Genomic DNA, 26,667 nt, shown 5'->3' with positions numbered 1-26,667 from the left:
GAGACTTTAGAGCTTTTAAAGAACAGAAAATTGTCCTTTGTTTAATTTGCAGCATTAGGAGGTCATGTTTCATGAAATCAAAAGCTATTTCAAACAGGAACATCTTACTGGTCAAGTTCTATTTTCAAATGCAACCACCTTATTTGATAGCATCTTAACAATTCTTGCATCCATTGGACTTGTGAGTCTTTGCTTCAATTTCTTTCCCGGATGTCAGAATAACCTCCCGGAGTTGCTGTGTGGACGTGAACTGCCTCCCACGTTCATTGACCAGCTCTTTCACCCTGATTCCAGCCCGAAACGTGACTCTGTCACCCCTTTGCTGACGTTGCAGCCTTGTTGGGACGTGGTGCCCATCCATTACTCCCTCCAAGGGTTGCACGGCACTCCTCAATGAACCATCTCATGCTGCATCGTTGGCACCTATGGGCATAAAACGAGAGAAACTCATCGTGTGGCCCCAATCCTTCCCTGACCACAACCCTGTTGAGAATCTTTGGCGCATCCTCAAGCAAAAGATCAATGACGGCGGGAGGTAGTTCACATCCACGAAGCGGCTCTGGGAGATTATTCTGACGTCCTGCAAATAAATTCAAGCAGAAACTCTCTAAATCAATTGAACTTGTGAGATAAGTTCAATTGATTCAAAAATTGCGAATCTGCTATCAAATAAGGGGTTCTGTTCAAACGTAACCTGATCTGTTGAGACGTTTTGGATTGAAATAGCTTTTCATTTCAGTAAATGTGACCTCCTAATGCTGCAATTTCAGTTCTTTACAACCTATAAAATATTTTGAAACTCTGTTGTACATAATCATTTGGAACAGTTTTATATTTTTCAAAATATACTGTACTGTCATTTGTATCATCATCAAGATTTGAATTGAAAATGATGCTGACTGTCATATGCATTGAGAGTTTAGGAAATGAAGAGAAAAAATATCATTTGCATATTAATTTGGACGTCGCAGCTGCATTAGATATAAAAGGTCTACACACCCCGGTTTAAATGCCCGGTATTTGTGATATAAAAGAAATGAGACCAAGATAGATCATTGCAAAAACGTTTCCACCATTAATGGGACATATAAATAAAAACAAGCTTTTTGAGATGCGACGTAAAAATAAACAACTGTGGTCATGTGGTTGCAAAAGTGTGCACACACTCTGGGAATACGTCTGTGTTCAGAATTAACCGATTACATTCAAACTCATGTTAAATGACAGTCAGCGCACGCATGCCACCATTTAAAGTGCCTCCAATTAACCCCAAATATATTTGAGGGGTTCCAGTAGTCCTCTCCTGACAACACGACAAAATCTGCCAAACAGGTTTGAAAATGAGCTATGGTCCAATGAAAGCAAGGTTGAACCTTTTGGCTATAATTCCAAAATGTATGCGTGTCGCAAACACAACACTCCTCATCACCAAATAACACCATACCTATAGTGAAGCATGAAATGATGTATCTTGGTCTTATTTTTGTTGCATGGCAAAACTTGACATTTGAACAGGGGTGTGTAGACTTTCAATATCCACTGTATGTCTAATACTGAAGAAACCATAAGGGAACTTACCTGGTACCTGTGCACCCTGGTAAATAAACGCTAGCGAACATAATGACTGGTAGCCGGCCGGAGCAGGGCACACACCTTCTAAACATGTTTTGATTTTATTTTCAAAGTTTTCATCTCCAAGATGTGACCCCGGCTGAGACAACACTGACACTGTCACAGAATTGAAGAATTTAAGGGCCGAGTCAGCAATTCAATCCCCGTCCCCTCCTGTGTGGAGTTTGTATGTTTTCTCCGGGCACTCCGGTTTCCTCCCACACCCCAAAAACATGCGTGAATTGGAGACTCTAAATTGCCCGTAGGTGTGCATGTGAGTGCGAATGGCTGTTTGTTTGTATGTGCCCTGCGATTGGCTGGCAACCAGTTGAGGGTGTACCCCGCCTCCTGCCCGATGACAGCTGGGATAGGCTCCATCCAGCACGCCCGCGACCCTCGTGAGGAGAAGCGGCTCAGAAAATGTAATAAATAGAAAGTGCTCAAGGACTAAACAAGAACTTAAACATAATGGTTCTGAAGTGAACCGTGAAGCCTGAAAATAATACAGTATGTTGTTGATGACATCTGATAACCTTTTTTTTTTTTTCTTCTTTTCTGGTCCACTCTGTGAAACTCTGACTCATGACTGCTGATGATGACATCTAAAAATGTTCCCTTTGGTGGAATGGTGAGTAAAAGAGCATTCCTCCGTGCTATATTTCATTGTTGACAGTATCTATAAAAAGAGCTGCACAGTTGCTCAAGTTTGTCTCATTAACAGAGGGCAAACTCATATTTTGAATATTATATTCACATTACGTATCTATTACGTACTGCATACGTATATATCATTTGAACTGCCTCAGTGTACAGCACATCCATATACTGTATAAGCTAAAAGCGCTCAGCGCCGTACTGTGTAATGCCTCATTGCAAATCAGCCTATCCCATCGTAGACACTTACGACAACGCATCCCTTCTAAACGGTAACGTTGAGCCAAGCAAATTTAAGGCTTGGTACACACAAAATGGATTTTTCAATTCTTAAAAGATTGTTGATCTGTTACAGATGCCACACTTGAAGATACAAAATAAGTAATTTAGCAGTTTTGGGTGTACTGTGTGTGGTGTGCTCCAATAATCTCAACACAGAACAGGACATAGATAAAGATTCTGTTCCACTACCGATCGCTAATCTCGTCCGCCAAGACAGAAATCTTACGTGATCAAACGTGATCTGAAAAACGAAGAAGTAGAAGAAACACTAGTGGATATGGTTTTTTTTTAATATTTCCCAAGTGTTTCTGAAGGGACCAGAGGTGGGAGAGTTGTAGAATGGTGATGTCGTCAATAAAAAGAATTGCTTTGGAAAATAACTCTTGCCGTCTTGTCAACCCACGTACAGTATATAAAATACGACATCAGTTAGGACATTTGTGTTTTGATTTACGGCCGCTTCCTTGTTCCTCACTCAGATCGCGTCTTGATTGGCTACATTCCGTTGCATGTCACAATTTACGGCGTCGGGAGACTCCGGCTTCCCCTACGCGCACGATTTTTTTATCTTAAATACTGAAAAAGTTTAATATTTAAGACTGTCGATCAGCCCCTCCTGGAAGCCAGCACCTTATCGTGGTGGAGGGGTTTGTGTGTCCCAATGATCCTAGGAGCTAAATTGTCTGGGGCTTCACATGCCATGGTAGGGTCACCCATGGCAAACAGGTCCTAGGTGAGGGACCAGACAAAGCACGGCTAAAAGACCCCTTATGATGACGACAAAAAATGGACTCAGGTTTCCCTTGCCCGGACGCGGGTCACCGGGGCCCCCCTCTGGAGCCAGGCCTGGAGGTGGGGCTCGAAGGCAAGCGCCTGGTGGCCTCACCGCCCGTAAGGTCAACGTGGGGCCCCCTTCCCATGGGCTCACCACCTGTGGGAGGGGCCATAGGGATCGGGTGAAGTGTGACCTGGGCGGCGGCCGAAGGCGGGGACCTTGGCCATCCGATCCCCGGCTACAGAAGCTGGCTGGGGGACTTCAATGCTCATGTGGCCAATGACAGTGAGACCTGGAATGGTGTGATCGAGAGGAACGGCCCCGCCGATCAGAAACCCGATGGTGATCGACTTTGTGGTCGTGTCATCGGACTTGCGGCACTCTACACTCGGGTGAAGAGAGGGGGCGGAGCTGTCAACTGATCACCACCTGGTGGTGAGTTGGCTCCGATGGTGGGGGAAGGTGCCAGTCCGACGTGGCAGGCCCAAACGTATTGTGAGGGTCTGGCAGAATCCCCTGTCAGAAGGCGTTTCCACTCCCACCTCCGGCAGAACTTTGCTCACGTTCCGGGGGAGGCGGGGGACATCGAGTCCGAGTGGACCATGTTCCGCGCCTCGATTGCTGAGGCGACCGACCGGAGCTGTGGCCGTAAGGTGGTCGGTGGCTGTCGTGGCGCCAATCCCCGAACCCGTTGGTGGACACCAATGGTGAGGGATGCCGTCAAACTGAAGAAGGAGTCCTATCAGGCCTTTTTGGCCCGTGAGACTCCTGAGGCAGCTGATGGGTACCGGCTGGCCAAGCGGAATGCAGCTCTGGTGGTCGCTGAAGCAAAAACCCGGTGAGGCCATGGAGAAAGACTTCCAGATGGCTTCGAGGAAATTCTGGTCCACCATCCGGCGTCTCAGGAGGGGGAAGCAGTGCAGCATCAACACTGTGTATAGTGGGGATGGGCCGCTGCTGACCTCGACTTTGTGAGTCAGTGGGGAGAATACTTGGAAGACCTCCTCAATTCCACCGACACGCCTTCCATGAGGAAGCAGAGTCTGGGGTCTCCTATCTCTGGGGTTGAGGTCACCGAGGTGGTTAAAAAGCTCCTCGGTGGCAAGGCCCGGGGGTGGATGAGATTCGCCCGGTGTGAGTCACCCTGGCACGTCCCACCGGGAGGAGACCCCAGGGACAACCCAGGACACGCTGGAGAGACTACTTCTTTCGGGTGGCCTGGAAACTCCTCGGGATCCCCCCGGAAGAGCTGGATGAAGTGGCTGGGGAGAGGGAAGGCTGGGCGTCCCTGCTAAAGCTACTGCCCCCGTGACCTGACCTCGAATAAGCGGTAGAAAATGGATGGATGGATGGCCTGTCGATCAGCCCCTATTATCGGGACAAATTCATTCTTAACACACCACAGACCACAGGATAATCCCATTGGATAATATATTAACGCATAAAATAGTGTGGTGTTTGCCATCCTTGGTCAGGGAGGGAGACTCTTTTAATACATCTTTGTATACTTTTTAGGCAATGAATCAGGTAATTTAGATGGTTTTAAATAGTCATTTGAGCAATTCTTTTTTTTATGCATCCAACTCACATGTCACAGACTAGTTTTGCTAAGTGTTTGTGCAGGCCGTGTTGCCAATGCAGTTGATTTCAGTTTTGTCATGTTGTACCAAGTGTATCCAGAAGATTGCAGCAGAGAGCAATACAAATGAAATCACTGAACAGGTGGTCTACTTTAGAATGGATTATCGTCATCAGATGACATCATGTTGATCCACAATTACATGTAAAGTGCATTCTTATCTTCTGGCAGTTCTTTACCAAACGTAATAATTGTTAGTGCTTCGGTTTGCAGTGTAAACAAAAAATTGGAGCATGCAAATCAATCACTGTGAGTTATTAATACACTGAACTTGGTTCAACTGACGTTGTGGTTCATTCAAGTGATTTGGTTTCTTGTGTCAGGTTAATGTCAAATGGCTATACATCTTTTCAAAGTGGGTTAAATATGACTCATGTAAAAATAGTCATTAGTGCATGTCATAATCCTGTATCCTGTATAGAATTAAAATGGACACCATTGGCTTCTGAGGCATCCATTGTTTTATTTGATTTTAGTTTATTTTAGGCAGGTCAGGCTGGCCTGGTGAGGATAAGCGGTAATGGAAATGGATGGATGGATGGATGGATGGATGGATAGGCTGGTCAGCACGACATTGACAAATTGCTTTCAACACAAGGGGTGGACATGGGCTGTGAATGTCACTGGTTCCACTTCACACGCTTCACAGTGGCATCGGTAGGCCTATTTTAGGGTGGCTTCAGCCCCCCTCAATGATCTTGGTTTAAACAAATACATACACATTTTTAACCCCAAAACATTTTGAGTAAGCAGGAATAAACCACCGATAAGCGTTTTTGGGGTTGCCCGCAATGCCCTCAAAAAGGAAATTAAAAAAAGCAAAAAGAAAAAAAGAAAAGCAAATAAAAAAAAATAATAAAAGAATTAAGCTCCTGGCTTCACAATGCCATTGTGAAGCTCATGGTTGTTTACATAAAGATGAAGGAAGTTATAAAGTGAACTTCACACACTATGAAACAGGAGCTGAGTTCATTCACTTATAGTTGTCATCAGTGGATGATGATGGTAATAATAATAATAATAATAATAATAATAATAATAGACGGCACAGTTCTGAGGACCCAGGTTCAAATCCGGCCTCTCCTGTGTGGAGTTTGCATGTTCTCCCCATGCCTGCACAGGTTTTCACCAGGTAGATCCGGTTTCCTCCCACATCCCAAAAACATGCGTGGTTGGTTAACTGAAGGCTCTAAATTGTCCATAGGTGTGAATGCGAGTGTGACTGGTTGTTTGTTTATATGTACCCTGCGATTGGCTGCCGACCAGTTCAGGGTGTACCCCTGCTTCTCGCCCAGAGTCGGCCGGGATAGGCTCCAGCATACCCGCGGTCCTAGTGAGAATAAGCGGTGTAGAAAATGTATGGATGGCTAATCCATCCATTTTCTCTACCACCTATTTCAAGTGAAATTTAGCTCGAAAGAAGTGAAAAGTTCTTTTTCAGGTGATGAGTCTTATCTTAAGAGCAGAGGAAGATTTCTGATTGTGTTTGACCAAGCTAGTGCCTATTGTTGTGCTGGCGGTGGGTTAATTGAGTGGAAGCCACATACACTCAATGAGACGCCACAGATGTTAGTGGAAAAAGGGGGTGGAGAAAGTTCTTGAACATCCTGCTACATTGAGGCAGCAAAACAAGGGATTTATGTCAAATGCAGGGTGTGAAATCTTCAGCCGAACTGAGGAACTGTAGAAACCAGAGCTAAGACTGGCTTAACTGTGGTTCAGTAGCCGTGAGAGGATGTAGATCCAGGAAGTCACAATGGTATGACTTGTTCTCTGCTGGGGTCCATCTCCTTTTGAAGTCCATGGTGCTCTAATTTAACATCATGTCCTGCTTGCTTACAAGAAAAGATACATTTATGTATGGGAAATAGGTATGAAAATTTCATAATTTTACAAGAAAACGCTCATACTATTATGTTTATTATATTAGGGCTTGACCGATTCATCGGACAGACAATTTAATTGGACGATATTAGCATTTTTCAAATCAGCAAAAATCAACAGATTTTTGGGCGATTTTTTTTTTTTTTTACACATTACAACATAAGACAAAGATAATAACATTCAAACAAACAAACAAACAAACAAAAAATCGTCAATCAGCCGATTTTTCTCAAAATATTCTCTGTTGTAAAGTTAAACAAATATTACTAAGTATCATAAATACTGTAATTCATGTCTTTATTGTGGTAAGCGTTAAGGGACCCACATTTTTTTTTTTAATTCATTATATTTTTTTCAATTAATCGGCCGGTTAATCAGTTATCTGAATTTTATTCTGCCAAATATCAGAATCAACCTAAAAAATCCACATCAGTCGGTCCCTAATGAATACCCATGAAAGTCAGATATTCAGTAGCAAAAAAAATATAGTCAATATTTAACCTTTGTTTTGTTACGGCTCTGCTAAAAAAAAAAAAAAAAAAAAGGTTACTTGATTATGAAATTTTTCAATAACCATTATGGGCTTTTTGATCAAGCCAAATATTAATCACTCCTTAGACCTGCTAAAATTAGAATCGTAATAATCTTTTACCCACCTTATATGATAAACTGATAAGTGTTTGCAGGCGGATAACGTTATTATGTGGACAGCATTACCTCCATTGTAGCAATGTACAATTTATTTATTATATACAGTTGCGTGTTCACAATAATAGCAGTGTGTGTTAAAAAAAAAAAAAAAAGAGTATGTACGTGAGTGTGTGTTTGTGTGTGTAGGTTTATATATAATGTCTAAAAAATTTTTTTTTACCTTTTCATATTTTACCATATTTTTCTACAATTATGAAGCGTTCTCTCGTGAACACGGTCTTGAGTGAGTGGTGGGGCGTTAATGTTGAAGTGTGGCATTCTCCCGGCATCGCTCCAGGGAGCCGTGGTGCTCGCTGCTGTCACTTCACCTCGGCAGACAGTCTGGCTCAGCACCTGCTCCTCACACTGGGAGGAGGGGATGCTGCTATGATAGTGAACACGGGGGAGGGCTGCGAGGGCAAAGGGCGGCCTTTTGTGCCGCTGTGTGGGGGGGCGGGGTGGAGTGTATGAATGTATAAGCAACGCTAACTGTACAGACTGCTGATGCATGGAGCGTCGGTCTGATAATGCTGCTCCCCAGACAAAAGCGTTCCAACTGGCTTAGATATGCCAATTACAGGCAGACTGCTGCATGTGTAGAAAGGCCACTTCATATAGCGCTGTACACTGGTGCCGTACATGGCTGCTTGTTTGCTCTTCTTTTCTGCTGATTGACCGTGATGTTGCAGCCGATTTGCTTGTTAGTCTTTAGTTTTGACGAAGACGCTGAAATTGGACTTTCAGCAAACGTTTGTACCTGTTTAGATTTAGTAGTAACTGCACTGTATTTACTTTGTATTCAATCTATATTCTACTGGATTTGTTGTGTTACCAAATTTGAATTTATTTTTTAAATGATGACTTAAAGGGAGAGTATGCAGTTTTCGAATTGCGAGCAAGATTTTAATGTAGCCTCAATTCAGTGTCCTCATCCTCCCCTGCCCCCTGATGAGGATAAGCACTATAGAAAATGGATGGATAGATGGATGGATTTATAGAGCGCTTCTCAAGGGACTCAAGCAGGGGCGTCACTAGGTTTTATGGATGACGGGGCGGGGGGATGGGGGGGGGGGGGGGGGGGGTCGGGTGCTTAATACCCAGCTTAGAAATGACTTGGTTTTTGGACAGATTTTAAAACAGTACAATACTGAGTAAAAGTTAAAAGTAGTTATTTTAGTCAGTTTTTTTTTTAATACAGTACACAAACAATACTGGGAAGTATGTTTACAGCATTAACTATGAAAAAAAAAACATGTACACGCTGTTACAGTGTATGCAAAACTGTATGCAAAAAAAGGTCACTGTGTTGTCATAAACTCAGCTGAGTCAACTATTTACAAGTGACGAAAGCATTACGGAGAATAATTTCCCTTGGAGGAGTTAACAATGTCATCAAAATCAAATTAACACCTGCTATCACCAGCTAGAGAACTTGGGGTCTGGAAGCATCAATGAATGCTGTCTGTTTGGAAGGGTGGCAACTCGGTCTATCACTCTGTTGTGACTCAGATACTGAACTGTGTCTTTTTCAAATGACACAGACTGTAAGACTGTGAATTCGTCCCCTTCGAGATACATTGAAGCCCAATTAACAACTGAGCAATGCAGAGGGTCATGAAATATTGAATTCCATATGATTCCTGGACTGCATAACAAATGGCTTTATTCTGTGAAGTCCTGTAGACTCACATTTCCAGTAGTACTTCCTAAAGTTCAATATGGGTGGAGGAGTTCTTGTTATCATTACGATTGTTATTATTATCCACTGATGACAACTATAAGTGAAGGAGGTCAGCTCCTGTTTCATGATGTGAATTCATGCACAAAGTTCACCTTTATGTAAAAGCCAGCCAACACTTCTGGGTTCGTCGTCACTGCTGGTTGAAACAATCATTTTTTTTTCTTTTCTTGTTTTTTTTCTTTTTTTGAAGAAACATTCCCGAGGCAGCATGTTACAGTGAAATTGTAAGTCAACTGTTTCAGAGGTCGAAGGCGAGAGGGAAGAAGCTGTTGAAATGTCTGTTGGTTTTAGTTACCTGAGGGAAGGAGGTGCAAGAGGTGGCGACCAGGTTGCGGAGGCTCCAAGAGAATTTTCCATGCGCTTGTCTTAGTTCTGGCAGCGTGCAAGTCCTCAAGTCCGGTGTCATTTGCAAAACTTCAGGAGTTTGACAGTCGGGTGCGTAGAGGTGCAGTCGTTCGTGTAGAGAGAAAAGATCACCGCCGATAAGACACATCCTCGGGGCACCCCGGTGCTGATGGTGCGTGTCGATGAGGTTCTGTCCCCCAGCTTCACCTTCAGTGTCCTGCCCGTCAGGAAGCTCTAGATCCACTGGCAGATGGCAGGCGAGACGTTGAGCTGGAGAAGCTTGGAGGAGAGGAGCTCGTAGATGATAGTGTTGGACGCAGAGCTGAAGTCCACAAACGCAATCCTCGCATAGGAGTGCAGTCCCATGTTGACTGCGTCCTCCACATGCCGGTTTGCTCCACAGGCAAATTGCAGGGGGTCCAGCAGGGGTCCTGTGATGCTCTTGAGGTGGTCCAGCACAGAAAAAATAAAATACAATTCATGGCACTGTAGAGTTAAAAATGATACGTTTAGTTTCTCTTGACTCTCTGTTTGGCTTTTAGGCAGTCAAAACGTGGCTGGTTGCGGGCAAGTCGTGAAATCATTCAGTCTCCACTGCTTCAAGAAGTAGCAACTACACACCATAACCATTCAATGGGGCCTTCTCACGATTTCGACATCATTCTTAGTGATAAATAATATCAATTTGTCATGCCAATATGGGACTGCAAGAATATGATCACATTCAAATGTTTAGTCTACTCCCACTTGATGCATGAAACAATTTGAGAAGATTCATGTTTAATGGCAGCCTTTCGTCATGTTGCAGCACCTCTCCCAGGAAATATTTATGAAGCTAAATACATTACCGTCTATCTTTGTGTTGAAAGAACATTCTCTCACGCCATGTGTAAATACGACTTCATTATTCACAGCTCATAAGTGCAGTACAGGGAGATATTACCATATTTTACAATCATATTTGACATGCCAGTGCTAGCACATGACATTATATAACCAACGCATTCCAAACACAGTCAGCTATGATCCTCTCCGCCTCACACAATCTGTTAAATAATAAATACAGTCCCTGGAATCAAATTAGCAACCAGTCGCTTCCTTTTGAATTCATTGCAATGATTTCAGCCTGAAAATGGATGTATTGATTTTTATATGACTCGGGGATCATCAGTATCCTTGGCTACTGATGGCAAAGAACAGCAACACAAAGGATGGTGATTGGTGCAGGCTTCTCCCGATGCTGCTCCCATTGGCCGGATCCAGAAATACACTCGCTTCATTACACCGCAGCCACACGCACACACGCACACTCGCACACGCACACACGCACGCGCCTCTACAATAGGGAGGGAGGCAGGTTGTTGCCTCCCCGAGTGTTGTCTGACAGGATTAAAACACACATTGTACAACAGGTTGATGGCGGCACAGACAGTGGTGATGAACTTGGGTGCGAAATATTCAGCAAAGAAAATGAAAGAAAATGCTTCTTGGCATTCACATTGTGCTTCTTGTAATCAGTTTATGTACAATTACTAAAAGATACAAGATGATTCATTCCCAATTATACCCATACGGTCACTCCCAAATTCGGCTGACTAAAATCATGATACAGAAGAGTGAATTTTAATATTGCGTATCCTAGTTAGTCATGGCTAATTATGCACCAGAAATGACGATGAAGACAAAATTATTACCTTTTGGGACCATTCAGTCCCTAATAAATGTTTCTCACTCATAAATGTTTTTTTTTTTTTCATTGGATACATCATTTCTACTCCAACAGTTATGTCGTCTTTATGCCTTTGTGTTTCCCGAATGTTTTTTGCCAGTGAGCAATGCATACTAACGGCTCGAAATATGAATAGGTATTGATATGGATTCAAACCATTATTATAGAGCACTTGAGTAAATGAATACAGTATTTGTCCAGGAGTACTATGGCCTATATGGAACTATCATAAAACAGAAGAAGCACGTTGACGAGCTGTAGGCGCCTCTAATGCCTGCGAGACAAAACTGAGGGTGAAGCGATATAAATCCACGCTGGTATCGAAACACATTGGAAGCTTCTTGATAAACGCTTATGAATCACTACTTGGCTAATTCCACTGTTAGACGGGATCTATAACTTGTAACTTTAACACACTATCGTTGTTATTTCCCGCTGGATGATCAGCGCTGAGCGGGTGAGTGATTTTCAACATTTTTGTGCGCGCCTGCTTAAACACAGAGAATTTGTTGACATCTTTGTTTCCCCCCCCCCCAGCCCCCCATATTCAGCGCCATTTGCAGACAGGTGCACCCACCGCCCTCTTTATTGGTCCCGCCGTAAAACGAGCTGTTTTATTAAAAATAAACCAACTGTATATCGGCAAAATGACGTGGTAATACATCCCCCCCCCCCCTCTCATCTGGAGAGGAGCGCGTCTCTTTTCGTCGATGCTGTTACTAGTGCGCACATGAACAGATGTGATTCAATGGTGGTTGGTCTTAAAATTAAATTGTGAGTTTTATATATATATATATATATATATCTGAAGACGTTACAAATGTATTTTATTTAAATGCTGCTGATCCATTGACATACAGTGAACTCCAAAGAAACAAACAAACGAACAAAAAAAAAAGAAATCACACCACTATCTCAGCTCTGTATGCCGTTAAATAGGCTACACCTCTCAGTCTACTGGAGTTCGGGTTGTAAACTCCAATACGATCATAAATTCATATTTTGTGGAATGAGTGTTGCCATTGTTACCCGGGGATGGTCAAGGATGTGTCATGAGTGCATGAGCGGATTGTGTTGCTGCCAGTAAACCGACTGTACAATGACACATTCACAGACATTGTCACGGTTGTCAATGGAAACCGATCAGAAATGAATTATGTGACAGAAAAAGGGAAAGCGTCACAAGTGCCCCCTGGTGGCGGGTGGCGTTGTGCATGGGATGCATACATGTCCTGAGGCAAATGTGAAAATGTCACTTGGGTGTGGACTGTCAACAGGGGAACGTGTGGAAAAGTTCTGTGAGACAGTTATGATTGACACTTTAGGGGCTGATGAGACGTGTAGAAGAGGGAGCCACTAATCATTCAGTAAGTGTCTCTTCAGAATCAGAATCAGAAGCAGAAACAGAATCAGAATCATCTTTATTTGCCAAGTATGTCCAAAAAACACGCAAGGAATTTGTCTCCGGTAGCTGGAGCCGCTCTAGTACGACAACAGTATATCCATCCATCCATTTTCTGAGCCGCTTCTCCTCACTAGGGACGCGGGCGTGCTGGAGCCTATCCCAGCTGTCATCGGGCAGGAGGCGGGGTACACCCTGAACTGGTTGCCATATAAACGAAACAACCATTCGCACTCAGAGTCACACCTACGGGCAATTTGACAACAGTATATTGACAGTATTTTGACTCAATTGAGAGGAGAGGTTACAAATGGCGCAACATAAGAATATGTCAGCATGCAGTGCGAAAAAGCGTGCTTCGTTTATTTGTTTACTGTAATTATGACTCTACCACGGTGTTAGCATAGGTTTGTGATAATCTATTGCGTGTTTCAATTTACATACAAATTTGGCATTTGTTTCTGCCATAGGAATATTTGACATGTTGTATTTTCCGATTCCCTATCCTTGACTTACTGTCATTTAAACAATACTTGAGTCGTCAATAGCCAATGAGTTACCGTGATTTGTTGTGTATAATGCGCACCCATGTATAATACACCCAAAGTTGACCTCAAAATTCTGGAAAAGCCTTCTACCTATGTAGAATGCATTTTTGCAATGCATGTTTTTGCTTCTATCCATATGATCAGAACATTAAGTATTATCTGTATTTTGTTAGTTTTTTTCCAAAGAATTATTCTGAAGTGAAGCACTTTATTTGAACACGTAATGCTTTCTTTTTTATTTACTTACTCTTATTTTGAAATTCACAGCCCTACTTCCATCCATTTTCTGTACCGCTTCTCCTCACTAGGGTCGCGGGCGTGCTGGAGCCTATCCCAGCTATCTTCGGGCAAGAGATGGGGTACACCTTGAACTGGTCGCCAGCCAATCACAGGGCACATATCAACAAACAAGCATTCACACCCACATTCACACCTACGGGCAATTTAGAGTCTTCAATCAACCTACCATGCATGTTTTGGGGATGCGGGAGGAAACCGGAGTACCCGCAGAAAACCCACGCAGGCACGGGGAGAACATGCAAACTCCACACAGGCGGGGCCGGGATTTGAATTCCGATCCTCGGAACTGTGAGGCTGACGCTCTAAGCAGTCGTCCACCGTGCCGCCCATTTGCATAAATACATTGAAACCTCTTTAGAGGACCACGTACAAACTAGGTTATTTCCAAGGTCTGTTGCTAAACAAGCCAAGCATGTGAACGTATATTGCAGACCTATAAAGTAGACGAGGAAATTATTTTCCGTACAACAAGCCGGTGTGCCATCCAAATTATCATGAAGCAGTTGTTTTAAATTCAAATTAGAATGAGTCTCTAAATTTATCCTTCCTCACATTTCATTTCACACACAGAGGAGACTGGTTCATTTGAAGTGAGTGAGGTGAACAAAACAAAGTGTGAAGACAGTTGTTGAAGACATCTTTAACTCTTCCGTACCTTTGTAGTCTTCACCGATTCAAAACTGTCAAGTGCTTTGTAGATAATGATGAACAGAAAAGGCTGCTCATGTGTATTAGTGCCCATGCATGTAAGCATATTTTTTTTCACGAATACTTTTTGGAATACTGAAAACGTTACCATCAAGGCAATGAATTGGAACATACATTATCTTTAATTTCCTCCATGGTGATATTGTGGAAAATCTGCATCTGCTTGTACAACATCCACCCATCCATCATCTGACTCTTGCTCCATGACCTATGGGTATTTTAGTATATTTCATATACTGTACTGTGGAATGTCAAAGGTCAAACAATATCCGTTCAAGGATGCTGGCCGACCTTTTTTTTTCACACTTCAAAACAATTTCAAAATGAAAATCATAACAATTTAAGATGCGTTTCTAACTGTCATACAATAAAGGTCAGCATGTCAGGTCAAGCACTCTTAATATTAACATTAAAAACAATTGAAAATAACAAAGGACAATTCATAACCAATGTCTACGCACGACTGGAGTCTTACTACTTGGACTGTGAGTCGGCTTACATGACTACTGCATTTGTGCGTCTTATCTTTAACTCCCCTTGTTGAGGCTGGCCTTATAAAAAAAGGAAAAACATAGGCAGAGTTAATCCTGTGCTGGACTCAGGTTTTCTGTGCTACACTGTGTGGTCTTGCGTGATATGGCGACTGCTCATACATTTCGTCTATGATGGAGGTTGGAACTCTGAAGTTTTTTTTTTTTTATAGGACATTGGCGGCATATTGCTCCAAGAGATTCTGGTCAAATTCAAAATTGTTACTCCGTCAGAGACATTTGACTTGTGGGAGGGATGATTTTTTTAAGAACGAACAATTAAGTCAAAGGGCTCCATTTTCGTAGTCGGTGCATCTGTGGCAGAGCTGCAAAACTGGCGTAACTTGATTTTCGTACAAGTGCAAGGCTCGCTGCACGTGTTTTGCCAACACAACCTGGGCGTAACGGCGCGACGAGGGTGTGACCTTTGACATGCGCCCGGCACATTGACAACTTTGTGGTAGAATGTCAGCCTAAACCAGGGGTGTCAAACTCATTGTAGTTCAGGGACAGCATATCGCCACTAAATTCAAAGCATACTTGATATGTGTATATATAACAATAGGTTTTGCTCTTTGTTTGAATGCAAAACAAAACAAGTACATTAGGAAAAGCTTTACAATTAATGACTTCTTTTGTTATCATTTTACACAAACAAAAAAGCATTTTTTTCAGAGAAAAGTTTGGTTCAGTTTGTCATCTACACACGTGTGGCTAATAACTGATCACGGTGATTGTATTTTAGGGCACAAAACATTAAGTCACAGGAAATTTGAAAATGAAAACTGTAGTATTGCACTTGAAACTTAAATCAACTTATGAAGATATCGAAATTATTACCACTCCATTTTCTACATGAGCATAATAATTCTCAAAATTAGCCATAGTCCACCACAAAATCTTGTGTATGTTTTCACTTTAAAGTTCATCCTGCAGGCCGATTGTGACCCACGGGCCGCATGTTTGACACCGCTGGTCTAAACCTACACCTACTGAGACCATGTGTAACTTTTGGCGCAGCTAGTGTGACGCGGTTTTGGTGAATTTTCAATTCAATTAGCCCGTTCTCGGGTTTATTTTTGGAATTATTATTTACCATTTATTCTAAAATGAGAATCCATTTACTGTAAAGTTTGATTTTGCATTGTTTTCCCCTAACATGATTGTGATTAGCGTATTGCTCCAAATAATCGTTATTATTTCGGCCATAGGACCTGCTAACGTTCAATGCCCCAGTCACGCACAGATCGCTGCGTGACTATTTTGCTGCCTTTAAAGGAAATGAAAGGAACGCCTTCGATTAGACACGCTAGACGTCGGCTGTGGTGTGGTATCAGTGCAAACGTCCCTCTTTTCAATGCGCTAGGGGTCCGCCGCCCCGCGAAATTACCAACGCCGGGTTTAACCCGCCTCCTCGCAGAGTTACGCCATGCGTAGCGCTGGATTTACGCCAGGTCACGAAAAAAGGGCCCAAAATGTTTCTTTTTCGGGTCTTTTACCTCTTGCGACGGTTGCTGCTCATGCTTCTTCCTTCAGAAGATCGAAAATGGGTTGATGTTAAGAGTTTGTTGCTTTTTTTTTTATCAGCTGCTGTCTGGCTCACTGTAATTGTCTGCTTTGACTATGATAGGGCAGCATCTATCTATAGCACAAGAGTTGGATGCAGTATTCACTTCCCTTCTACTTTTTTATTTTTTTATTTGTATTTTTTTTACTATTGTTACTTTTAGTGTTTTTCTGAATTATTTGAATACTGTGCTTTGTCATCTCTTTCATCCAGTGCTTGCTGCCTCTGATTTCATCTGGGTCAGGCTGGTTTCTGTATCTTCTCCACAGCTCGTGCCAACCGAGCATGTGTGTGTGTGTGCGTGCGTGTGTGTGTGTGTGTGTGTGTGTGTGCGTGTGGGTGGTTGGGGTGATGGGGAGGACGGCTGTACGCCACATCAGCGTCCTTTAATCCCACACAGGGCCCGATTAATTTTAAAGCCGCTTTCTGTTTTTAAGCTTACTTTCAGCACTCTGACTCAAGCTAACATGCAGGCATCAACACCCCTCCCTGCTATACGTATGTTTACTTCATGTTCACAAATGCATTTCTAATAATTGTTTGACATTTCGATTCATTGTGAAGTTAAAATTTAAAGCAACATCAATGAAGGAATTTTGCTTTCTTTGGATTTTAAAACTTTGGTATATTAAAAAAAACAAAAAAAAAATACATCCTTGGAACATATATCGTAACTTTATGTCTTGTGCCATATGTTCTTAAAGGAGCTGGGTGAATCACTGCCCTTTGATTTCAAATCGGCTCAGTTGCCAGACATCTGGAGCTTCTCTTTTCATTTCCGATTTTATTACCAATTAGTTCTGAGCAGTATATTGGACACAATTTGATTCCCTACCTAGATTCCCAGAGATCATTTTTTTAATTTTTTTTTATCAAAATATATTATAGTGAAGTTGTTTGATCTCCACGTTAGAGGAAAGGCTGTAACAACCATCTTAACAAATAAAGTCATCAAACCCTTTCCACTGTGCATACATTACACTCCCCTCCAAAAGTATTGGAACGGTGAATTTTGTTTTTGTCGTAGACTGTAAACATTTGGGCGGCACGGTGAATGACTGGTTAGAGCGTCTGCCTCACAGTTCTGAGGACCGGGGTTCAATCCCCGGCCCCGCCTGTGTGGAGTGTGCATGTTCTCCCCGTGCCTGCGTGGGTTTTCTCCGGGCACTCCTGGTTTCCTCCCACATCCCAAAAACATGCGTGGTAGGTTAATTGAAGACTCTAAATTGCCCGTAGGTGTGAATGTGAGTGCGAATGGTTGGATGGATGGATCAATAGATGAATGAGATAAGAGCGCTTTTATTTCCAGAAATTTACATCTGCACATTTTAGACATACACATTTTAGAAGCACCTTTTTTTTTTAATCCCCCCATTTTTAAGACGAAGAATTGGTAGACCAATCTGGGATTTGCCAAAGAGTAAAGAGGAGCGCCTAAAAAAATTCTTCTTCTTTTATGGTCTGATGAGCCAAAGATGAACCTTTACCAAAGCTAAAGCGTAAAGTATTGAAAGAGTGTAAGTAATTCTCAGGGCATTGAATCGATCACAACGTGACTGTTGACGTTTCGTCTCTCATCGGAGCAAGCTTCATCAGTTCATGCAACAAGGCTTAGGATGCACTAGCCAGTGTTTGTGTAGAAGACTATTTATGCTCCAATTTAGAGGGATGCCCCACACCATGTATGGAATCATTCTTTTGGAATGCAAAAAACGAGGATAGACTTTACACCGATCTGATCGGTTTGATCGGTATCGGCCGATCGTTAGCATTCTATGCTAATGATCGGCCGATACCGATCTTGAATGCGCCCTAGCGGTCACTGATGTTGGAACTTTTGTCTAAAATGCTAGAGAACACTTTAAGATACTCTGTATACAGTACACAAGTATAACTCCTCAGGTCAAGACTCAGCTGTCTTCCTGCACGTCCAAGAGAAAAAGCACAAAAATGTGTATATTCAGGACAGGGAAGACAGATGGTTTGAAAGAGGGGTGAGAGAGGCCATATACACCAATGTGGAAAAACCATCACTTAACAGCGAAAGGGGCTTATGACATCACCTATCCTACGTACAATGCCGTCCTTTTGTCCATTCCAAAGTAACTCAATAATTCTGACCCCAACAAACAGCACAGCCTCCTTGACTGTTAGGTAACTCCACGACCACTTTGCAACTGAATGGAATATCAATGAGGGAGTTTCCGCCCAACAACTCCGGTGGACGGACAATGGCCTCTCGGCCTGGCGGCTTGACGGCTCTCCTCCTTTTTTGCATTCCGAAAGAATGATTCGATATGTGGTGTGGGGCGTGGCTCTAAGTTGGAGCATAAATAGTTGAGTCTTCCACAGACACACTGGCTAGTTTGTTCCGAACTAAGTCTTGTTGCATGAACTGATGAACCCTACTCGGATGAGAGACGAAACATCTTCTAAGACAAACAGAACAGTCCAGTTGCGATCGATTCAGTGGCCCGAGAATGAAATGACCCGGATGAATTAAAATTATTCGCAAGCAACTGTAAGTGTTATCATGGCTTAGGCTTGCATGGCTTCTTCCGGGAAGATCCATTATTTACTAATACTCAATGATGATGTAATAAACGATGACAGCAGCAAATTAAGGAAGTTTACAGAAACATGTTCTCTGCCAATTTAAGAAAGAAGCAACCAAACCGATTGGGAAATCATTCATCATGCATAATGACCAAAATACGCAGCTAAAACAACAAAGGAGTAGAACACAGAAAGAAGTGGAAGGTTTTCGATTGGCCAAGTCTATTTCCAAATTTAATATAGGCGTGCATTTTACCTGCTAAATAGGTGAATGAAGGCAGTGACACCAATAACAAACAAACAACTGGAAGAAGCTGTGGTGAAGGCCTGGAAACACATTACGAAACAAGAACGCAATAGTTTGTTTATGGCAGTGGGTCACAGTCTTGATATAGTTGTAAAAAGCAAAGGATTTGCAACAAAATATTCACGTCTATTCACTTCAGTCTATTTAATGCTGTTGTAATTTGCATGCCAGACCAGTAGATGGTGGTGCAATTCTATTATCACTCAAATTGCACACAGCTAATGCGTGTTTGTTGTCCTAGTTTAACATGAACCTGGGGAGGATGTTGAAAGGACTTAATGGATTTTACATTTGGTGACGTGTTGGCGCAAACACCAAGCAAATCAAACAATTTCTGTAACTCTCAATGGTAGTGGGACTTACTTCTCAGCGTTCTGTTTCAGCGGTTTGCAATATCTGCTTTTAATTACTTCATTTCCAGTCATTTTTAAAATGCCTTATTATTTTTGTCAGTTTCTAGTTATGTCAGTCAACTTTGAGGGAATCAATAATTTTGCCTAAAAGTATAAATACTGTACATGTGTTTGTCTATCCATTTAATTACGCGCTATTGTCTAGTACATTGAGAATTACTGATAGTGTTTAGATAGCTCACCAACAAATAAAAGAACCAACCAACAAACGGCCATTACTCAGTTTCAGGATACCTTTCCCGACTCTCGAATATAAAAAGTTCAGCACTTGAAATTGTGGTTATTGTCCGCCTAGCCCATACAGTATGGCTATTTAGCACATACTGCAAATCACGTTGAAAAATGGATTTGGTGATTCCACAGACAAAAATCTGTAGCCCTGACCCGGACTACAAAAGTGCACCCAGTCAGTTTCAGCAGCCATATGCTGCTGAGTTCCAGCACACGCTGACTGAACACTCACAGCCATGAGAACAGTTTGTTTTGCTGGAAAACAGTGTTTAGTCCCCCTCCCTCTCTGTGTACACCTGGTGCTTTGGAGCCCACACTCTCGTTGTCTCTGCCCCGTCAGCACTTGCGTTGCACTGGCAGCAATAAATCGACAGTGCGGGTGGCCAGCAGCTTCTACAGCTCCATAGATTGGGACTTTTAACCTTTATTAACCCACAAATACTTATCATTTAAGATGATTCAGAAATACCAGAAATCGCTGGTATCGAAGTTTTGTGACCCTAAAACCCAGTCGTCGACGGGGTGGGGGGTTTGCGGATGAAACATTTCCAAATGTAAAAAAAGGGGTATTGTATTACCGGTTGACTTGCTCATACAGTGAATGTTTAATTTTCTAAAACGGAATTGTAATTTTCGGGGGGTTGAACATCAGTTTTAGGGGGGCTAAAACAATAAATCTTCGCCATATAGTACCAAATAATTTGTGTGGTGCTTGAGAAGTTTTTAAGTGTCCCCCATAAATAGGCTTGGCGACGCCCCTGTGTGGTAGGCAGGGACCCAACCCCTTAATTCTTACCTTGTCTTGTCTTATCAATACAAACAGTGCCACAAGCTAAAATGATTAGACAATAATACATAACCGAAATGATTTTGTAAAGGGTGGCATCGTGGCGTATTTAGCGCACTCGTTGGTTCTGAGTTTAAATTTTAGCTTGGGCCTTTCTGTGTGGTGTTCCCCTCTTACTGTAATTGTGTGGGTTTTCTCCTGTTACGTCGGCTTTGTCCAAATCGTGCATGTTAGGGTAATTGAAGACTCGCAATTGCCAATAGGTTTGAATGTGAGTGTAAATTGTTGTGTGTCTATAATATTTAGAGATGAAACACAATGAACATTTCATATCACAATTACAGTAGAAAGACCAAAGTTGTCTCTGTTATTGATATTATTACCATATTGCTACCAGGAATGTAAAAAAATAAAAATACAAATACAAATATGGCAAGACGGTCACCTGCAGTATTTTCTGGAAGACAGCAGTATTAATTATTCTATTAATCAGAGCGAGTTGTCCAGGTCCTGAAGTAGCAATACAGCCCCAGATAGTCACACTGCTGCCAAAACCATATTTGACTGTTGGAATTATGTTTTTTTTTTGTTTTTTTATCAAATGCTTTTATTTTGACGCCTGATTTAAAAGCTTTTTTCTCATTAGTCCACACAATATTGCTCTAAAAATCTTGGGGATCGTCAAGCTGTGTCTTGGCAAATGTGAGACGCAACCATTTTTTTCGTTGTCATGTGTGAGGTCTCCCATGTATTAAAAATAAGTATGTTTACTGTGTACCAAGCTTCAGAGGAAACTGAACTATCGCTGACTACACAAGTCAGATTGAACCACAAATTCAGTGACCTGAATTTGATACCAAAAATGTAAATAATTAATCTGACCCCAAGTTAATGAAATTGCTATCTAATGTGTGAAGATACCAAATAACAGTCTTTTTATATAACCTTCTTTTGTGTCATTAGGGAGTTACTGTACGTCAAGAAAAAAAAAGATTTTATATGACAGTAATGGAATATGGAACGTTGTCAAATAATAATGGCCTATCTCTTACTATCTTTTTATAGCAACAGTCTGTACATCGCTGTCTTCATTAACAAATTGAATTTGTTCTGTTGCCATGGAAATAAAGCAGTTTGCGTCCTGTTTTGGGAATAGAAATTCAATCACAACCTTTCTGTGCTCCAAAAATGACCTTTGACGTCAGATGCGAACGCCCTCTTGAATCTTTCTGCAACTCTCTGAATCCTCGACCTTTGACCTCGCCACCGTGATGCTGTTATTCTGTTGAGCCTGGCGTTCTGACAGCTGCTTCCTGTCTCGATGTTGCTTCCTATTTTTTGCCGTGCTTTGCAAACTGGCTATGCCACATCAGAAGCTTTTCGTTGTCAACACATTTAAGACAGAAGTAATGCAACCCTCTGTATAAAATGCAAACAGCTGAAACTAATGATATAATGTTCCTCTGTTGCTATTATTATTGCCATTGAAATCTACAATATATCAAAGAAACTGTATGATACGACACAACCTCGAAAGAACATACATCCACATGCATTATGCTTTGTTTCTAAAAATGGGTCAATTCAAAGTTTATTTCTTCATTTATTTGTCATTGATTTCATGAAATAACAATTTAGTTGACTCCTTGTAAGTAACAAATACAAATAATCAAATTAACTTTTCTACATAAGCATTTAATTCAAAACCCGGTCAACTAATTATATATCATGAGATTCAAAAAACAGGCAGCATTGGCGAATGTTTAGCACATCTGCCTCACAGTTCTGAGGTCGGGGGTTTAAATCCAGGGCTCTGGCCTTCCTGTGTGGAGTTTGCATGTTCTCCTTGTGTTTGTGTGGGTTTTCTCTGGGTACTCCAATTTTGTCCCACATTTCCAAAACATGCTTGTTAGGTTAATTGAGAGTCTAAATTGTCCTTAGGTGTGTCTATGTTTGTCCATATGTGGCCATCGATCTGCTGTCGACCAGTCCAGGGTGCAGTGGCGCGCAAAGGTGTGTCCGGGGCCAAATAGGCTTCATGTTTGCCCACCCGAGCTCTGTAAAGTCAGAGTACATGTTGCTGATTGCTCGTTCTTTTCCCCACTTTTAACACTTCAGACTTGGTGCTATTCCAGCCTCTGCTTTTTTAAAATTCAGTTTTCCTTTCTGACCAGATTGTTGTTGCTGCAGCAAAAATGTGCTCCCAAGCCGTGGCTGGGTGTAGGTGGTGAAATGTAAATTTGAGAACACAACTGTCATATGGTGACGCTGGCCCCAAGCCAAGTCTACTTCTACTGATGGGGAGCAAAAGGAATGATCATGGCGCTGAACTTTGTCACAATCACAGGGGTCTTTGGAGGTCCGTGCCTCCCCCATCAGCACCAGATGAACACGATGCGCAGTCGTCTTTCAATCCCTGACAGATGTGTCAACCGAAACACTAGTTAAAAAAAAACCCAGCATGTGAACATAATGTTCAAATTCAGTGACAATTTATTATTCTTGCTGCTATGCATGTTTAACTATAACTAATATGTATTTACTGTATTTATGAACTGATTTGATTGTACTATATATGTAGTTCTACATAGTACACATCATTTTATGTGGCCCGTGAAGCAAATCGTGTGCATCAACTCCTGTGATTCTTGCTAAAATATGTACCCAAATTTTGAATTGTCATGTGTAATAAATAATGTTAAAACATTGTAAGCATTTTTTGTTACCAATCCCCCTTTTTTTGTTTTTACAAAACTGAACAAGCTTGACTTCTGATTTCAGAATTGGTTATTCATCTATTTGTTGTGTATATGCAATAATATGAGGCGATTAACCCTTTATATGGTTTCACAGTCGTAACGGCCATGTGAGGCAAATGGGAACTACAACGTGGCCCGCGACAAAAAGGCTTAGCGGTTCAATCTGTCGCAGCTGCCGCCGCCGCCGCTGCTGCAGCCGATATAATTTTAATGTTCTTCTTAATGCTATGGTTAGACTGTGAAGACTGCATTTGTATAGAACCCATAGTGTTTGCTTATAGTTGTCCCTCCACACTTTCAAAAGACAGCTTGAATAGAGCTGCCCTTATTATTTGGAACCTGATAATTCTGTTAAACTCCCTGTACGTCATATAGTATCATAAGCAATTCAACAATACATTGGGATTGTCTACAACCATGCATTGCTAGGCTTAAACTGTAATACTAGTATACTAAAACTGAACAAGGTTTTCTTTGTCATTATTATCTCTTCATTTCTCTCTCTTTTTAAACCTCAATCCCATCACAGGTGTCACCATGACAACAGACGAAACAGAGAGTCACCAGAAGAAGCCGAGGCAGCAGGAGGAGGCTGGCCAGGACGCAAAACCATCCTCCCCAGACAAGGAACTCCTGCGGCCTCGCAACCGCAACTCAGCCGGGCGTGGCCTCTCCCGCCTTTTCTCCTCCTTCCTGAAGAGACGCTCGCAGTGTGAGAGCGAGGGAGGGGAGAAGGAGGAAGAAGAAGCAAAAGCTCCCATTGCTGACCCGGAACCTGAGTTGAAGATTGAGGGAGAGGTGGCCCACGACCAGCACTCAGTCAGCAGCGCTGAGGCCCAGGTCAGGACACATGGGCACATCATCTTACATCTTTATCTGTTGCAATTCCATAAGAAAAAAAATTCCTCGAATAGTGGTTTCTGTTCTAAGAGATGCTCTGGCCCAATTAATCATTATCCCCGTGAATAAATATGTGTGTGTACTTCTAATTGACACCTCCTTTCCCCCCCTCAGGAAGACATTTAAATATGAGACGAGACATCCACAGTTCCACTTTTATTGCTACTTTTTTTTTTTTTTTTTTTTAACATCTTGATCGGATATCTAACTTAGAAGATTTTTTTTTTTTTATGTCAGCAAAAGTATTGGACCAGATAAATGTAAGTGAATAAGACTCGTTTACGTGCAATAACTGCATCAAGCCTGTTAGCCATTGACTTCACTAGAATTTTACATTCTTTTCTTGTGATGCTTTTCCAGGCTTTGCTTTTTTGGGGGAGGTTACTACCGTCACTCATGTCTTTAGCAGGAACAATGTATGCGCTATAAGGTTTAAGGTAGGAGAATGATTTGGACACTCTAAAACCTTCCATTGCTTGTCATTTCATAGCAGATGTTTCTATAGACTTCTTAGCTCTTTTTGCTGCTACCGTCATGTGATCCATGAACAAAGATTAGTCAACCAGTTCCAAAAGAAGCCTATGCAAGTCCAAGTCATAACATTACCTCCACTGAGTTTCACCGCTGATCTTGGGCATCGGGAGCAGATCCCTTCTTACTGAAAGCTATAGCCTTTTCATCACATTGCCTTATCAGTCCATACAACTTTGACGCATCATTTTTTAGGCTTGTGCCTTTACTTTTTGGGGCTCCCTTTTCCTCTTGCCAATAAGTGTTTTGCATGTTCTCGTGTAGGATCTGTACATTTGCAAATACAATGAGGAAATACAGTAATTTTCATTTTCAAAAACTACAATTTTATGACATGTTCAAAAAAAAAAAAAACTTTTGTCTTTTTCTTTCAGTTGTTATACTCGTGATTTTGTTTTGATTGATTGATGACTGATTTTTGTCAACCCATCAGTGGACTTAATTGGGCCTGGCTCGACTGTTTAGTTACCGTAATGTAACAGTGATTGTTCGTTCCACTTAAATGTGTCAAAAAGTGGCGTGATTACTTTTCTTCCTTTTGCAACTTTGACAAGGAAAAAAAATCCAAAATAGGTGTGATACTAAACAAAACCAAACGGTACTGCTCGCTAGATAGGGCTTTAATGTACATAACTGTTTGCTGTCAGTTAAGCTTTCTATACTATAGTCAAAGCAACACGTCATCACAATGAGTATTTAACGATTGTACGTTTAATCAAATTGTCTTCCTCAGGCTGCCCAGGTAGAGAAGAAAGAAGCTGAGGAGGGAGAGGAGGAGGAGGGTGGAAAAGACAAAGAGGTCAACAAGGAGAAAGCCGAGGTGGCTACACTGGAGAATAAGGAGGATAACAAGGAAGAGGAGGAGAAGGAGAAGGGGAAGGATGAGGGAAAGGAGGGAGGCTCTGAAGTTAGCAGTAATGGAGAGAAAGAAAAGAAAGTCACAGAAGAGGAGTCTAAAACTCCCAAAGCTCCACGTCGCCCCAAACCCATGCAGATTAAAGTCACCCTGCTGGATGACACTCTGTATGAGTGTGAGCTGGATGTAAGAAGCAATAACATTTCTTTCTTTTTTGGTGTAATAACATGAATGTGAATGCAACGTGGATGTTTTTATATGCTCTTATAACTTGTAAGTAATCCTTATAATCTACAATTTAAAATGCAGGGAACATAGACGTGTTGTCGGCGAGCAGAAATGAGCGGCGCTTCCACGTCTTTTATGCATCACATGTTCATAATTTCACTTTAAAACTTGCAGAAGAAGTCCAATGTTTTTAAACCAAGGAGTGTTTAGTGTGTGGAATATAATATATTTCCTGTGCCAAATGAAACAGTTATTATTACATACATTTTGTGAGGTGAATGCTTTGTGTTGCTTTGGTAAACAAACTAAAAAGTCTAACTTACCCTTTTTTTTTTTGTAATGTCACAAAAAAGCTTAAGAAAGAAACAAAACGCGCACGTTCACCCCTTTGATGCTCACTGAACTGAGGTCTTGTGAGGTACGAGCAAAAAGCCATTCAGATACTTGATATCTTATTTTCTCTAGAAGTGCCACTATCACAGATAATAGATACTTGAGCCCCAAAAATTCCTTCCACACATTTGTCAACTTCAAATCAATCATCAAGTGACATTTAATATATTGAATTGAAGTCACAACATCACATCAAACACTCCAATTTCCTTGAATCATGCTCCTTGAGAATTCAAGTATAGTTTGATGGGTCACTTTTACAATGTCACTCTTGGTTGAAGCATTAACAGTCACAATCTTA

At 41.7% G+C, this 26,667-nt stretch overlaps 1 protein-coding gene across 11 annotated transcripts in view; it reads left to right on the top strand.

Moving 5' to 3' along the window:
* Positions 1-1,823: 1,823 nt before the first annotated feature.
* epb41a (erythrocyte membrane protein band 4.1a) overlaps positions 1,824-26,667 on the top strand; it is a 62,391-nt gene continuing 37,547 nt past the window's right edge. For 4 of the 11 annotated variants that reach the window (XM_061759578.1, XM_061759576.1, XM_061759575.1 and 1 more), the window contains exons 1-3: positions 1,824-2,033; positions 24,006-24,298; positions 25,623-25,931. In XM_061759578.1, the coding sequence (XP_061615562.1) occupies positions 1,967-2,033; positions 24,006-24,298; positions 25,623-25,931 (669 nt within the window). In that variant the 5' untranslated portion in view covers positions 1,824-1,966. Of the gene's footprint in view, positions 2,034-2,069; positions 2,240-11,654; positions 11,808-23,987; positions 24,299-25,622; positions 25,932-26,667 lie in introns of those variants that run through there. The other 7 variants (XM_061759581.1, XM_061759579.1, XM_061759570.1 and 4 more) reach the window with 4 other exon arrangements.

The sequence above is a fragment of the Phyllopteryx taeniolatus genome, chromosome 21 (genome assembly GCF_024500385.1).
Source record: "Phyllopteryx taeniolatus isolate TA_2022b chromosome 21, UOR_Ptae_1.2, whole genome shotgun sequence".
NCBI classification, from domain to species: Eukaryota; Metazoa; Chordata; class Actinopteri; order Syngnathiformes; family Syngnathidae; genus Phyllopteryx; species Phyllopteryx taeniolatus.
This window is presented reverse-complemented; position numbering and strand designations above follow the sequence as displayed.